The sequence below is a fragment of the Colias eurytheme genome, chromosome 10, assembly GCF_061535395.1.
Source record: "Colias eurytheme isolate Ceu_HAF_F1 chromosome 10, ilColEury1 Martin Lab GWU primary, whole genome shotgun sequence".
Taxonomy (NCBI): Eukaryota; Metazoa; Arthropoda; class Insecta; order Lepidoptera; family Pieridae; genus Colias; species Colias eurytheme.
The window spans coordinates 3,679,397-3,696,797 of record NC_142989.1 but is presented as its reverse complement, the minus strand read 5'-3'; the positions used below and the strand labels follow the sequence as shown (position 1 = coordinate 3,696,797).

General features: G+C 32.0%; 1 protein-coding gene across 2 annotated transcripts in view; it reads right to left on the bottom strand.

The window, feature by feature from the left end:
- Window positions 1–17,401, bottom strand: part of btsz (bitesize) — a 70,447-nt gene that overhangs the window by 8,963 nt on the left and 44,083 nt on the right. For both annotated transcript variants that reach the window (XM_090106337.1, XM_090106338.1), the window contains exon 5: window positions 4,662–4,783. In XM_090106337.1, the coding sequence (XP_089962463.1) occupies window positions 4,662–4,783 (122 nt within the window). The remainder of the gene's footprint in view (window positions 1–4,661; window positions 4,784–17,401) is intronic.

Below are 17,401 nucleotides of genomic sequence, written 5' to 3'. Positions count from 1 at the left end.
GGGCCACTAGGAGGAGCCCCGGAGTGGGGGGAGGGGGGAAATGGGTCCATTTTTTCATTTTTCGCTTAAATCTCAAAAACGGTACATGTTAGAGAAAAACTTTCAAGGAAAAATTGAAAGGCCATAAAATTATCTACAAGTTGTACCTGAATCATTTTTTCCTATATCCTACCGTTTCTTAGTTATACGCAGTAAAACATGATTTTGGCTCAAACAATTTCCACATCAATCGATCAAAAAATATTTCTTTCTTCCAAAAAACTCAAAAGTGCAACTTGTGACCGGTACTGATAGATTGCTCTTAATTAGGTCTATAATTGGTAAAATAAACACATTCCTCCATGGAAGCCTTTAGGAGGAATCGATTGTCAAAATATTATATTATGGTAGTTTGAGTTACTGAACTTGATCTTTTTATTTTTTTCTTCCAAAAAACTCAAAAGTGCAACTTGTGACCGGTACAGATAGATTGCTCATAATTAGGTCTATCATTGCTAAAAATACCAGATTCCACCACGGAGGCGTTTACGGGGAATTGAATTTTATCAGGGTAGTTACAATACATGAACTTTTTATTTTTTTTCTTCCAAAAAGCTCAAAAGTGCAACTTGTGACCGGTACAGATAGATTGCTCATAATTAGGTCTATCATTGATAAAAAATACCAGATTCCACCATGGAGGCGTTTACGGGGAATTGAATTTTATTAGGGTAGTTAGTTAAAAAGTTCATGTGTCGTAACTACCCTAATAAAATTCAATACCTCCTAAAGGCCTCCATGGTGGAATCTGGTTTTTTTATCAATGATAGACCTAATTATGAGCAATCTATCGGTACCGGTCACAAGTTGCACTTTTGAGTTTTTTTGGAAGAAAAAAAATAAAAAGTTCAAGTATCGTATCTACCCTAATAAAATTCAATTCCCCGTAAACGCCTCCATGGTGGAATCTAGTATTTTTATCAATGATAGACCTAATTATGAGCAATCTATCTGTACCGGTCACAAGTTGCACTTTTGAGTTTTTTGGAAGAAAAAAATAAAAAGATCAAGTTCAGTAACTCAAACTACCATAATATAATATTTTGACAATCGATTCCTCCTAAAGGCTTCCATGGAGGAATGTGTTTATTTTACCAATTATAGACCTAATTAAGAGCAATCTATCAGTACCGGTCACAAGTTGCACTTTTGAGTTTTTTGAAGAAAGAAATATTTTTTGATCGATTGATGTGGAAATTGTTTGAGCCAAAATCATGTTTTACTGCGTATAACTAAGAAACGGTAGGATATAGGAAAAAATGATTCAGGTACAACTTGTAGATAATTTTATGGCCTTTCAACTTTTCCTTGAAAGTTTTTCTCTAACATGTACCGTTTTTGAGATTTAAGCGAAAAATGAAAAAATGGACCCATTTTCCCCCTCCCCCCACTCCGGGGCTCCTCCTAGTGGCCCGGGGTTTTAGTATGTTTATTACCTAGGGACTCTTGACATGTTTCCGAAGAAACATCTTACGTTACTAACTCACGCACTCTAGAACTTTTTATTCAATGGACTATTAGATTGTACGACATTTTTCGACTCAGCAATTATTCTAAAAATAAAATCATTCTTATAAATGTGTAGCTGGGCTCTTATGGGTCTATATCAGATGTTCCAGATCTTTGATTTTTTTTAATCAACAGAAAATTTCCATCAGACGCAACAATTTTTGTTGACGTCACTCCTATAAATGTTAGAGTGTGATCTCAGGGTCCCTCATCATACATTCTAGATCTTCGAATTTGTATATTTATATTGCCCAGATAATACCTACACAACAAAATAACTTTCATTCAAAGCCGTCCAATAGTTCCGGAGATTGGCGTGTACAAACAAACAGACACATAGAGTTTTTTTAGGATTTACGGGAACAAACCTATCCAATGTCCTTTCTCAGGTCTCAAGCTATCTCTGTATCAAAGTTAGAGCTTAGAGAGCCAGACATACATACAGACAAACAGACAAAAATTCTATAATTTGGCTCCTATATCGATTGAAAATCACGCCCCAAGTAGGTATTCGTAAAAATATTCAATGTACAGTTTTTACTTTCGTACAATTTTTTTTTATACCTATGTGATTGTAATATTATTATCTAATACAGATTGTAAATATATATAATGTGTAGTTACTATTCACAACTTGTATTGGTTATTTACTGGAGCAAACATAGGAATCTACCTATAGTAATACTATAGGTAATATATATATATATATATATATATATATATATATAATATTATAAAACATTCCCGATTTTCCCGAAACGAATTTACAGAATTTACACAAATAATAATATCCAAACTCGCCTGGATAAACTTTCTCAAATGAATCTATAGTTTAGGTGGTCTGTTGCGGTTCTGCATCAGGTGTTTCAGTTTTCAAAATAAATTATTATTTTATATTTCCCGGATAATATAATAGTACCTACACAACAAAATAACTTTCATTCAAATCCGTCCAGTAGTTCCGGAGATTAGCGTGTACAAACAAACAGACAAACACAGACAGTTTTTTTTTATTTACGGGATAAAACTCATCCTATGACCTTTCTCAGGTCTCAAGCTATATCTGCACCAAAATTAGAGCCCAGACATACATACAGACAGACGTACAAAAATTCTAAAAACTATATTTATGTATAGATATGTACTACATATTACTATGTAATACAGATTATGAATATATTATATATATACATATACATATTATGTATATTATAAAAAAATACCTATTCAATGTAAGTACAGTTTTGACTTTCGTACGAATTTGTTATACCTATGTATAGATGTTATGTATGATTATCTAATACAGATTGTAAATACATATAATATATATGTACTATTCACAACCGGTTTACATATTATTGATATTATTATTTACTGGAGCGAACATAGGATCTGCCTATAGTAATAATAATAATATAAATCTTTCTTGACTTGATTGATTGCACCGCGACTGTAAGAATTAGGTACCACTATGAATTTTATTTACCTATCTATAGTTGCTGCTGCTATCGCGTCAATACCTACTCAGCCCGCGGAAATTATTTTACAGAAACTAAACTTTCTCAAATAGGTAAATCAAGACTTATCTTTTTATATTATAATTATTATTTATTAATATTATAACAATACTATTATAACTTACCTTCGACATTTAGTTATCTTTTCAATTTGAATCTTTTTTAGTTCTCGTTTCTCATTTTGTTGTTTACAAATCAATATTCGGCGTAATTATAAAACACGGCGCAGCAATTTTAGCGTGGTCTACTCGTCTCAACGGAGCGATAGCGTCTGATGTATGAAATAGAATTATGTTTTTAGCTCCCGGAACGTGCGATGGAAGATGATTTCTTGCGTAATTAAAAATATAGTAAGCGCCAAAAGTGTTTTATCGTGATTAAACCAAAACTAAAAGTAATTACACAAAATGCTCTGACAAATATATTGCAAATGTTTTAATATAATTGTTTATGAAAAAAAAATCTTAATAAGTATTACCATGTCCAGTAAAAAACGTAAAAGTGTGAAATTTAGAGGTAACTTCGTGAATTTTTTCTATCGAGTCAATTTCAATATTTTATGTTTTTGATCTGACAATATAATCGAAAATATCATCAAGTTTTACATATATTTTATTTTTTATATTTGGTCTTGAATATTACACGTATCAACTAAAAGTTGATTGGTGATTTGACTTTATACGCGCCCTTAAAGCTTATCTATAAGATCTGCGCCGCCTATTACTTTAAGTTTAGTCTTTATGTAATGTGGGTGTAATATTTCAATCATGTGCAGATAAACAACGTTATATAAAATCCGGTTTTAATAAATATATAGACCTTGAAGAAATATGCATATCTAAAGATCGAAGTTGAAAGTAATTTATTAAACCGAATTGTTACTTAAATTTTAAATCTGTACAACGATTAATTATTAACAGTAACTTAATTAATCTATTATTGTATTAAATATACGTTATAAATAAATCTATTGTTATATTTAAAAATACGTTAAAATCTAGTTAAAAGTTGTTAATTAAATTTGATACTTTAATCAGATCATAAAAATGGAACCGCAATTAACGATAAAACAAAGTACATACACAATAATAAAGCAGAGTGATTGATTGGTACATAGAATTCGCTAGCTGTGCCGCGCGGTTTCACACACGAACATTTCGTTACATTGTCGAAATTTTCACCCGAATCTCTAATTTTTTTTCGTATTAAATTTAGCCTATGTAGAATTCGAATGGTTAACGAAAAGACCAGTAGTTTCGGAGCCTTCTCTTCATCAATCTTCTTAATATTAGTATAGATAGTGTAAATGTGAAGTTTTGCAATACATCTATACTTGTTCCTTCGAAATAGCCATAACGCATTCGGATCTACATTAAGAATATGTTTTGCAAACCCAGTTATTCGCAGGCCATGTCGTAACAAGACATTGCCCCTAATTTCTTACAATAGCCAACGCAAGGCCTCTAAAACAATACCGAATAGCGCATACAGTTATACATACAGTGCTGTGTTCCACAAAACTCATTTTTTGTGCGCACAAGCCTACTTCATACAAAGGACGTGTGTTAAATACATGTTTGCAATTAAATACAGTACCTGCAGGCCACTTCTGTTGAGAGAAAACCTATCTCTGTCTGCATCGTGCGGTAAAGGAGAACTTGATCGTCGGGGCAAGGTGGCGTGGCCCGGAGACAGCGTTTCAGACATGTATACTTCATCTGAAACAATTTAATATAAATTAAAAAAAAAAACAGTTAAAGGAAACATATTTAACAACAAACCAACAAAACATGTATGAAAATTTATTTATAAAATTCCATGTTATTTGATAAGTTGATGTGAGTAAATAAATTAAAGAATTTCATGCATATTCAAATATAACATTGTACCTAAATGTTTTTATGTGTGCATTGTGCATATTTTACCATAAATAGTGACAATAACATAATAATGGTTTTATTTATCACAATTTTATTCATAGGAAAGATTAAGAAGATAAAATAACAGCAGATTTATGCACCAAGGGTAGTTAATGACATTAATATGTTTTTTTAGTTTATAGACAAGTGATATAATTTTAGATACAATCCACTCAAATCATGCGTGCTCCGTGAAATCAAAACAGATTTCTTGGTACCATCGCTTTGTAATTCAAGCCATTCATCGCGCTTTACGTGGCGGCACTTTTTACGTCTCATAAGAGAGTTATCACACCACTCAAGGGATTTTAAAAATGAATCTCGACAGTTCAGGATTTCACTAATGAATGACTTCTCACCGGTTCTAAGAGTGCTGCATCTGCTAAAATTGCTAGAGTCATCTCGGTTTTCAGAGATATTATCGAGTCTTTTTGGTTTTTTCTTACTGTACGGTTCCAAGCTCAGTGCACTTGCATGCTGCTCAGACGACAGCAACAGCAAAGTTGTAGATTTTACAGAAACAGATTCGCTGTCAACATTCCTAGTATACGTTAGCTCGGGTTCCGGCTTACCGGCTAATTTGCTATCATCTTTTTTTAGGGAATAACTTCTTTTAACATGACCCACTAAGGAAGAGTTAGGATTATCTAAGAGAGAATCATTGACTTGTTTCGGAGACGTTTTGCAACACGGAAAACAACACTCGATGCACTCACGTATGCATGATTTCTTATTACTATCACTTAAATCATTTGCGTCTATACTATACACATTCACTGGCTCATAATAAGTTGATACAGAATCATTTACAGCTGGCGAGGAATTGTTTTGTATAGACAAATAGCGCGTTTCTGGAGACGAAGTTACACGCGACATCGTTTAAACACTAGCAACTGATTTAAATAAACTAAATTGTGATTGTTATTGTATTGTTTAAAATCCACGATTTATCACACATCCTGCACCGTTGTTTCCTGTTACATACTGAGCACAGTTTTAGACCATTTTGCATTCAGTGACCAACATAATGTGATTATGGTATACCTACAAATAATAGCAGAATTAAACACGATTGTAAGAGTGCGTAAAATTGGCATAACCACCATAATTTCGGCATTCATAAATTGTTATAGTCTTTCTATATTCGATGTTTTCTTTCTTTTTATTTATCACTAGCTGTGTACCAAGATTTTACCCGCATTGCTCCGCCCTTATTGGTTTTAGCGTAATGATAATGGTATCCCTTCCTAGATAAATGACGATCTAACAGTGAAATCATTTTTCGAATCGCACCCGTGGTTCCTGAGATTACCGCGTTCAAGCAAACAAAAGAACAAACACTTCAGTTATGTAATATTATTATTATAGAAGTATAGATTTAAACTAACATTTGTAATAGGTTATAGATAATCATACCTTCTACACTGAAAGATCGATTTGGCAAAGTCATAGTGCTCCATGTGATTGACTTGGGTGAAGACTTTTTATGAGCAGTATTCATATCTGACGACAGAGAAGTTGAAGGCATTTTTAGAATTTTCTTTTCAACTTTATTAAGTGCTGGAAGGGACGTCTTAAATGACTCGCTGACACTCAACTTTTTCATTTCTTCGGTAAGCGAAGAAATTTTTTCAGAAATATCATTTTCATTCGTATCTTGAACAGTAGCCACAGACCCTGCGTATCCAGATTCTGATCCATTTGAACTAACGTTATCCGCCTTTTCTTTGAAATCTTCGGTATCAGCGTTCGAATTATTGTCACTTTTTGCGAACTTTATATCAACATCTTGTTCTAGAGAAAAAGATAATTTCCTTTCCTTAGGAGTTGATGTCTCCATCTGAGATTTATAAAGACCACCATTATCATTATTCGGGTTGGTAATTGCGGTATTTTTGTTTTGACTTGCATCAGTAGTAAGTATTTGTTTAAGTGAAACCGGTGCGTTAGGGTCATCTCGGTTTAATTTTCTTAGAGATAATCTTGACTTCAAAAAATTATCTCCGTCCAATGACATGTGACGTGCCTCCTTGATAGCTTTGATATTATCAATAGACTTTGATGTTGAAGCTGCCAGAGCTCTTGGAGTGCTAAATGACAATTGTTTTGAAATTCTTGTTACCTCCTCTCTTACGTTGGACTTATCGTTGGCTCTTCGCACGGGAGGTGTTTGTGATAGTCTATCAATACGAGATTGGTTTATTTTACTTTTCGCAATTGCAACGCCAACTTTATTTGCAGCCGACTGCTCCTCAGTAGCATATTGTTTTTGTAAGGTTGGTTTTGTATAAGATATTTCTTTGCTTTGTAGGGATGTTTGGGGTATTTCATCATCCAAAATTGCCTTTATCTTTCTTCTTACAGGCTTGTCATTAGGTCTTTGTTCGGTGAACAATGAATTCTTTGAAACTAAAGTTTCACTGGTAGAGGTATTGCCAAAATTATTTTCAACTTCTTGTTTATATTTTTTAGGGTCAGTTTTCTTTCCAATTTTTTCATCAATTTTTTTACTTACCACGTAGGTTTCACTTATTTTCTGTTTTAACGAAACCGCTTTAGGTTTTGAAATTTCTGCGGCTAAGAAAGAATAAAGCTTTAATTTTTCCCTCTGTTCTTCTCTTATTTTTGGCAAGGGTACCGGTTCGGGAATATCACGGTCCGAATCTTCAGAGCTAAAACAATTCCAACAGCTCACATCCGCGTCATTTTTATTGTTTTTAACACTATTATCACGATCACTTTCATGTTCACGTCTACCACCCATCACGTATAAATAAAGTTTCACGTTAAACTAAAAACAAACAAATTTATCTTACATCAGCCTCGATGGCTGGTATCGGACTAAAGAATTTTCAACCAGTTTATACATTAAATAATGAAGGCTTCGGGCAGGTATAATAATGAATTTTAAACGACATATATTGACGATTAAATGTTCTAGATATAAAAGTTACGCAATCTAAAAGAACGACCGTCTAGAACATTATGTTAATACGATTTGAACGTCCTTAAGAATATTATACGTTGTAATCTATAATGATCAAAAGTCAAAACCAGTTCTTATTAATCCCTACCATTATAACACGATCGAGCGTACAACTAATGAGTTGTAATTAAATTACGATTATTTACATAGACAATGGTAGTCAATCAAAACAATAATTACTATCTGGATTTTATTTATTGCAAATAATTAAATCATTATATCTTCATATTAATGCCAAAGTATATTAAATATTTCTTTACCTAATTGGTCTCGCTACCAAAACGTACACCGTAGTTAAAAATGATGTAAGTATAATTTAATGGGTCATGGGATCAATCCAGTTAGAACATGCATGTTAAATTACTTTGTGCATTAAAAAATTGAGTAAAAATCTAAATGTGAAGGAACCATGAAAAAAAATATTTTGGTAAATAGAAAATAAATGAACTGCAGAAGAACTGATATTCATTTTTAATTTAGACTTTTATTGAATATAAAAAGATATTTATTACTTTTTTCAAAGGCTACTAGAAAAAAATTAAAACTGTGTACATACCCTACCTCGTTTTATGTATATATATGTAGATATTGCAATTTAATCATAATAAAATATGATTGCGTGTTTATGTATAAAAAAAAAAAACAATTACCGGAGATTATTGTTATTATTATAAAGTTAATTTAAATGCAAAAAGTCCCTCTTTTAATTGGAAGTATGTAGTAGGTAGGTATCTACATTCAAATTTTCATAATTTTCAGGTTAAAGTAAAATTTAAGTTTTTGTATTAGACAGGATAATATAAAATGGTAATACAACTTATTCACATTGAACAAAATCGGAGAAAAGATAATAACGTCTCAGTCTTTTGGAAACAACTCTAGGCTGTACCGTACTGATTTGCATGCTATTGTTTTAAGTAGGCCACATTACCTTATTGCGTTATTCACTTCTACTTCCAAAAACAGGTAAAGTGACCATTGGGGGTGTTGATACTTCGCTTTACCTTTTTTATCGGTCTTTAGTTGTGTCTAAATCTATCTATGCCACGGTCAAATTACCTCACGAATCCCACACGATTGTGAAATTTGTATGGAATGTAGATACTTTAGAAGAAATAGCTTCAATTACTACCTATACTCTTTTATATATTGCGCGTGCAATATATAATAATTGGCAAGAGACCGCTCAGGACCGGGGAAGGTGTAATAGTTCTCGTCTCACAGGCAAAGACCCACTTCGGGGTTTCAGCGCCATAGAAGTAAGTATTTAAGTGTAATAGGAAAATATATAACGGCACAGAAACCTCGACCTTGATACCCACATAATATGTAACACAGTTAAAAGTTTTAACCTGTTCTCCAATTAACATTATGTCGCCATATTTCATAAAGTTATGTAATGTGAGTAAGTTTATATAAAATTGACCTAATAAATAGGAGAACATTTCAAGAGGCGCTAAAATTGTGATAAATGCGAATGAAAACGTGAAAGTAAGTAATGAAGTTTTTAAAAATAATAAAAAGTATAAGAAATTTTTATTTTTAACTTTAATCTAACAATTACAAACGTTTTCTTTCATTTAATTGTTCGTAAAATAGAAATACGAAAAATATAATAAAAATAATAGATTTTTATAGATATAATTTTTCAATAAATATGTTATTTAGGCATAATTATATTTAAAACTTCATGAAATATATCTTCGATTGCACAAAGTTTATCGAATTTTTTTTATACTACTTGATACTTTTGTAAGAATGAGCTTGCAACATGAAATACATCGTCATGAAACGCTCTTTAGCATATGCAAATATGTACATATTTTAGCTAAACTTGAGAGTGCTAATATTTCGGTTAGACATTTATCTAGCAAGCTATTTTTAAATTATATATATTTATTTATAACTCAGAAACGGACCACATTTTTGCTAACTCGTTTCATTCATTGAAAAACAAAGAAAAAAATAAATGCATACTTAAGTCTTCCTTAATCAAAATCGAATAAAGAATACAAATATTTCAATACTGAACTATTTTTATTACACGCAATCATTACGTGTATCAATGAGTAAGGTCATTTACTTAACCGCATTCATGAGATTCCTTGTTTGTTTTATTAATTGGTTCAAAATCATTTTCATTCTTCAAATTAACACCAATTTATGAATTAAGTCATCTTTCTTCAAGATAGCTGCGCTTTTAATAGCTTTTGTAATTTGTTATTTGTTTATTATGGTGATAATAACATACAATTAAGTGTTATCTTAATAATTATTTTGATAGTATATACGCCAAACTTTTGAAGCTTGCTTATTTTAAGTACTGCGGTAGTTACGGTAATGCACTATTGTTACATTTAGTTCAGTACTTACCACTCCTTATGCCTATACTGGGACTTCAAAAGCAGATCATTGTTTATCAATAGATTACGTATTAACTAACGAGTCATTGTTTTGCAAGTCTCACAGTTTCAACTATCGCTAATGTGATATTCAATCAATCGTTGAGGCCATGGCCCAGAAATTGCAATACACACACTTTAGTGTATTTTATATCATTCTTTACTCGAATGTCTTTACTTGCTATTGGTAATATAAATTATTTATCTATTAATATGAATATGCAGTTGTTAAATGTGTCGTTTCTACCCATAAAATATATGAGCAGAATGTTTCACATATGAGTCAATTAGCCTCTTGTCAACATAATGGCATTTTAATCGTTTTCTTTACGATGTTTCAACGCGTTTTGCGAAATCTTTTGTGTCTGTGAATCTTACATTTATTTTTTATTTTCTGTAGGAGAAAGTTCTACACATTTTACTTACATTAAATAGCTGAAAATTGGACGTGGAATAATTAGTTACAGTCTATGTTAATTGTTTAGTGATGACCTTAAAAGCATAAAAAGGAAATTGCTTATTTTAGTATTTATATTATACTAGCTTTCCGCCTGCGGCTTCGCCCGCGTTTTCAAGAAAAACCCGCATGGTTCCCGTTCCCGTGGGATTTCCGGGATAAAACCTAGCCTATGTCACTCAGAAATGATGTAGCTTTCCAACAGTGAAAGAATTTTTCAAATCTGCCAAGTAGTTTCGGAGCCTATTCAATTCATACAAATAAACAAACAAACAAAAAATCAAACCTTTCCTCTTTATAATATTTGTATAGATGTATAGATGTATAGATTATATTAATATAATATATTTAATACGACATCTAGTTAGCCGAGAATCTTTATGTTTTTTTAGATAGGTATTTTTAAACAACAAACCTGTCTTGAAACATAGGTGTGTTTACAAATTCTTTGTAATTTAAATCATAATTAAATTCCTGTTTTCGCACTTTATAAAAAATACGTACCTATTCTGAACAATTATTATATATGATTGATAAATTAATAGCTGACAAATTTTGAAATACTATTAGAATACTATCAAAGTTTTTATTAAACCAAAGTTGTACATGTTCGTGACTCTGAACAATAGTTGTTATCTCATAAATACGCTAAAGTAATAAGTTCTATATCCTTCCGAACAAACTAGAGTAAAATTAACACGCTTATTGTAGGTAATTAAATCAGCTACAATATTAACTAGTACATGTTTATTCACAAGCAACAACGCATGAATGATGAAAATGCTAATAAATAGTGGAAGGAATCACAATATTTAAATTTTTACTTCCACGTGGGCAATGTTCATTAAAATACAAAATAACAATATCATCGATTGGTTTTTCCATTCTTCTAAAAGCGGAATAGTAATATTTATGATAATTATTGTTACTTAATTTTGTGATCCAGGCAAAAACAAATTATTATTCATCATCTCTTTTAATTGAAATAAAATATAAAGAGCAAAGTTGATTTATACCTCGGACATGATAATTGTAAAGCATATATAAATCAGCAGCCCTTAGAAATACCACCATACTCTTCAAATTTTACTTGAAAGTTTAGCATCGTTGATCGCCTATTATCAGCTATCTATAGACCGTACCCGGAATTATTAAGTACCGACTGGAGATGATAAAAAACCGCATTCATATAAAGAAGGAAGTAATAATTAAGAACAACTCAATGTCCGATGGCAAGTCAACGCACGGTAATCGCAAGGCTAATGAACGCACCACGCGGGCTTCATAAGTCTATGAAGCAACAATCTTTCCTTTTCCCTTCCTCCCTCCCTTTCTTTCTGGAAGTAATAGCTTTAACGATCTTTCATACAATTTATCTTTTCAATAACAATAAAACGCTCTTGTGCTCTTTTTTTATTTTATGTGCAATTCCTATTAATGCTAGCAAATTTATTTAGTTCATTAAGACCAGTTATCACGCATTAATCGAGTGTAAATCCTATAATCTATACATATAATAAATCTGTAGAAGGGTCATTTCTGTACATTGAAAATATTGAAAAAATAAATAGCAGGGGGTGTTACTGGATCGATACCAAACCCAAATTTGTGATTAAAAAAATTTTTGTCTGTCTGTCTGTCTGTCTGTATGTGAAGACATCACGTGAAAACTCGTTCGATTTCGATGAAACTTGGTATAATTATACCTTATTATCCTGGGCGTAAAATAGGATACTTTTTATCCTGGAAAAATACGTAGAAAAAAAATTAATCTTAATTTTTCAGTTTTATCCATAGACGTTGTTCTGTAGAACCGCGAACACGTTGCGTATTATTATAGGCCTAGCCGTATTTGGGTCCAATAGATATTTATAAGATGTCATTGTCAGAGTTACTCAAAATGGAGAAATAAACCATCCACGCGAAGACCGACATCCGCGCGGACGGAGTCGCGGGCGGAAGCTAGTGAAATATATAAATGTTAATTAGGTAATAGTACAGGTAATATTGGCTTACTTAAGTACAATTATGGTTAGCTACAATTTACAAATATAGTACCTATTTTTTCCTATTAAAAACCTAGAATATAACTTTCGAATATTACCTCTCTCGTGGTCACGGTGGCAGAATAAGTAAATGTAAAATACCATAAAAAATAAGTTAAATTCGTGTTTTTGTAACGAAACTTTTATGTGATATAAAATTAACATTTACAGGAACATAAAATAAAAAGACACATTTATATTTATGTCTGTTATTTGACGGTATAACGAGTTATTTTTCGCGTGAGATTTAGAGGTTCAGACGAAACCAGTTCCATAAACAACATACATTTCGGACAAGGTTAGGATTTTTGGTCAAATCCTGTTCGAATCTAAAATAAAAATAGTCACTGGTTGCTAAGAAGAGGCACTCCTTTCTATTGGAATTATAGTATGCAGGTATTATTCGTTTAAATATCTATTTCATTTTGTTTTAGAATCCATATTAGCTTCATTTGACATCTATCGAAAAAGCTGATTCATTATAATTATTATTCTTACTATGCACATTAACTTTTCCATAATTCTAGAACAACTGCCAGACTTTATCTTTATAATTTTTATTAAACTAGTACACCACTCCTCGGTACAGTGGTTAACTTGTTTAAGTCTCTATCGGTGTACCGCAGCTTATCAACTAGTTACTAGACCGTAAAAATCGATCAATGAAATCCTACCCCACAAAAGGACTTTGAACTTCATATTAATTTTAAATAGTAGCCGATACGGTAACGAATAAACGACTTTTATCTTTATCCGAGTGGATACTTTATTAATATAACATGAATGAGTAACTGTAAAGCATATGACAAGCTTCAAAGGGACCAAGCAGTACGACATTTAGAAAGTCATGCAACAGGTATGTGCATTGTGCATAAACAATGAAATATTACGTTTAATGGCAACAAGTACGTTAGCACTGGATGTGACGCGAGAAAGTCACCTAGACGTGTTTGCGTCTGCGCCACTGTTTCCCATGATGACGATAGAAAGTTGAACAGCATCGGTCGTTTTTAATTGCTGTAATTTACGTAATGCAACAATGTTGTACAATCTGTTTCTTAACAAGTGCGGTGCGTGCCGCTTTATAATATAATGAAATAAACATTATAGATAGATAATGAAACGTTTTTCTAGTAATGGATAAGGTTATTCAAATCTAAGATAATCCAACATATACGCTTAATAGATTATTATCTGGCTTAAACGCTAAGGACAACCTGACCTAATCTTCGCGGCTATTTGAGGTCATCTATATATACGTAGTGGATTAGAATCACCTTTAATATAATTAGTACCTGTATGTTTTATATAATGTTACCCCATATATTAAGTAATACAGTAGTGTGTATAGTACACTAACGGTAAAATAACACAGTTGCACAAGTAAGCTCCTTTATCTGGACAATTTACTACAAGATAAGGTGAACGACTTGCCAAAGCAAGCGTGTTGCATGGAAAATATTTACATTCCTACCGGATTGCGTACAACCAACAACCAAAAAGTACTACTAGCATTGAGAAAAGCTTCTAAACATTGAGGTTTCATGCTGTGGATGGCGATAATTATTGTCGGCGTATTTTCCCACGAGTGAACTATCGTTGTGTAAAGAATGATGATGATGAATAAATAATTTACAAGACATTTTATACCAATTTCTGCTTTATTTTTATTTGTAAGTTCGCATCCTAATTATTTATTTGTTACATTATTTCCAGGTGCATGCAGATTTATTGAAAGGAATGTCATGAAACATGAAATTTTATCTTATATATAAAATTCTCGTGTCACAATGTTAGTCTGCATACTCCTCCGAAACGGGTGGACCGATTCTCATGAAATTTTCTGTGCATATCGGGTAAGTCTGAGAATCGGCCAACATCTATTTTTCATATGTACCACGGGCGAAGCCGGGGCGGACCGCTAGTTTAAATGTAAAATAATGTATAAACTTTTGATATGTATTTTGTTCAACAAGGTAAATAGAACCAGGATCATACTGCACAAAGACACTCTAGTATGAACTCATCCGTACTGTTACGTCATTTAGGCAGAAACAGGCTCTACCGGTTGACCTCGACTAGATCTGCAATAAGTACAGTCCGATTTGTATTGTCTAAGCTCAAACAATCCCAAAACAAAATGGCTAAATCTGTCGATTGGTAAATGTACAAAAATGTTCACAGAAATAACAAGTAGCATTATTTTATTCTGAGGAAACGAACCTTAAAGTAAAGCAAGTAAAGTAGTCGATATTTTGCAATCATATTCACGTAGAACAATGCATTCTCACAGCAGACACTATTGTAATTATGTGTACCTATCAATTTACGAATCTCTTAGTAAAATATAGGTACAATCATGGTACAATACAATCGTACACGGTTACTTCATCTTGCGATTCGAGTGGTCACGACGGTTTTACGAGTTACGACCATGTGGAGCAATTTGGTAAGGACTGAAGTTGATTTTAAAGGTTATTAGGTTATAAAATAGAACATAATGAATCCGGTTACATTCAAAGATTTTGGTTATAAGTTTTATCAAAATTTGGTGAACTGTGATGAATTGTAGGTATTGAAAATGAACAATGTTGCCACAAGTGTTACGAAGAACAAAATTATATGGTTGAATATTTGTATTTGTAGGTTGAATTCATTGAACGAAGTATAGCTACCATCAAGCTATAATAGCTTTATGTACCACACGCATTGAGGTACTATGTACTACGTAGTACTTATTAACTCAATGACCACACGTATAAAGTTGTAATTGTAAGTTTCGTCAGTTCTCTTTAAAACACATAGTGAGTATAATAACAGCCCAATAGTGAATACATTATTCAGTCGACCTTTCTACGCTTCGTTGGTTACGCGTTCTGTGACATTTCAACAATTTTGCAAGCCCCGTGACATGCCAGTGCACAGTGGTTCGATCGAATGACGCTAATATTCGGTCTTAGCTCTATTTACCCTGATTCCGTGCCTAGATATCAAGTGTTACTAGCCACAGTTTCTCACAGTTACGCAAGCATTTATTAAGGCGTTAAGATTAGCACCGCTCGATCGGTTCTCATAATGAAAAATGAAGAAATTGAGTGAAAGCACTTAATAGCACATGTATAAAGACATCACGATAAAACAATTGATTGTGTTATGAATAGAAAATGTTGCACGAACAAAGGCGGACTCATTCATCGGTTGTAATGTCAAGTATGCGACAATAATTCAATTTTAATATCTTGCATATAATTTATTGTGGTTTTACTAACGTATTAGTAAGCCGTAGTCATGCATGCAAGATCTTTTGTGTCTAATCGATTATTAGCTTTCATGATTTTTTACAAATTATTTTCTTTGGTAGGTAATACTTTTTCTTCTAACGTACATAAGTATGATAACATTAGTTTTGTATTACATTTTGTTAATTTATTTGCTTCCTTTTATAGATCGGTATAAAATATAAATCCATGACCGCTATTCATTGTTTGAAAATTCGTTGTTTAGCCGTAGAAGAACTGGCAGATAGTTTTGTAAGGCTAAATTAAACACCATTGGAGGAAGTAACGCTTTATGAAACCGAGTAAGCGTAAAGTTGAGCAAGAAAAGTTGAATTATGCATTTAAATTTAAACACGATGTTGCCAATACTTTATAAAAATAGCGATAAAACTGTACTTCAGTAGAGAGTTTATTAAAATACAGTTGAATATCAAATTTTGTCACTGTATCAGTTTTCTAAACTCCAAATAAGTCACGCTTCACGAGCGTGCATGTAAATATTTTTATTACTTCATATTTAATTATTCAATACATGTTTAAATTAATGTTGTGCAAATACGTAGTACGTACTATATACGTAACAATAGTGGGTGTATATCATGCTATAGGACAACGAAGAATTGTATTCATATACATTTAATCATGATGACTGTAAAATATACAACTTCTTTGCATAACACACTTGTTCTGATTATGAGTTATATATACATTTACATACCAAATTTATGTACCAGAAATTATTTCTGGTGTTTGAATTGACACGTAATCCTATTATCCGATTTGAAGCCAAATAAATGTTTTGATATCGACACGCGAACTATTTTTACTTAATATCAGTATCATATGCATAAGAATCTAAATATATTGAGTATCTACTTATCAGATGAGAAGTGATTAATAGATTATTTGGTTGATAACATTTTCACGTGTTTATTATAGGCATACCTACGTTATTTTCGTAGTTCACACAATAATTAAACAAGAAAAACGAAAAACAATTGAAGAAATTTACTTCTTTCGTAAATTGCTTCCATATGTCGATATTTCTAAAATAACATCGAATCAATAAAGTTATAAGAAGAGGAGACTATTTTTTGTGGGCCCACCAAGACTCGGTAACGTATAGTCATCAAAAAAAACGTGTAAAAATATAAAATTATATTATGAATTTTGTAACTTCGTTGTTTTACAAACGAAACCGGAATCATGAAATCGAATTAAAAAGCCTTATTTTGATATCATCCCTGCT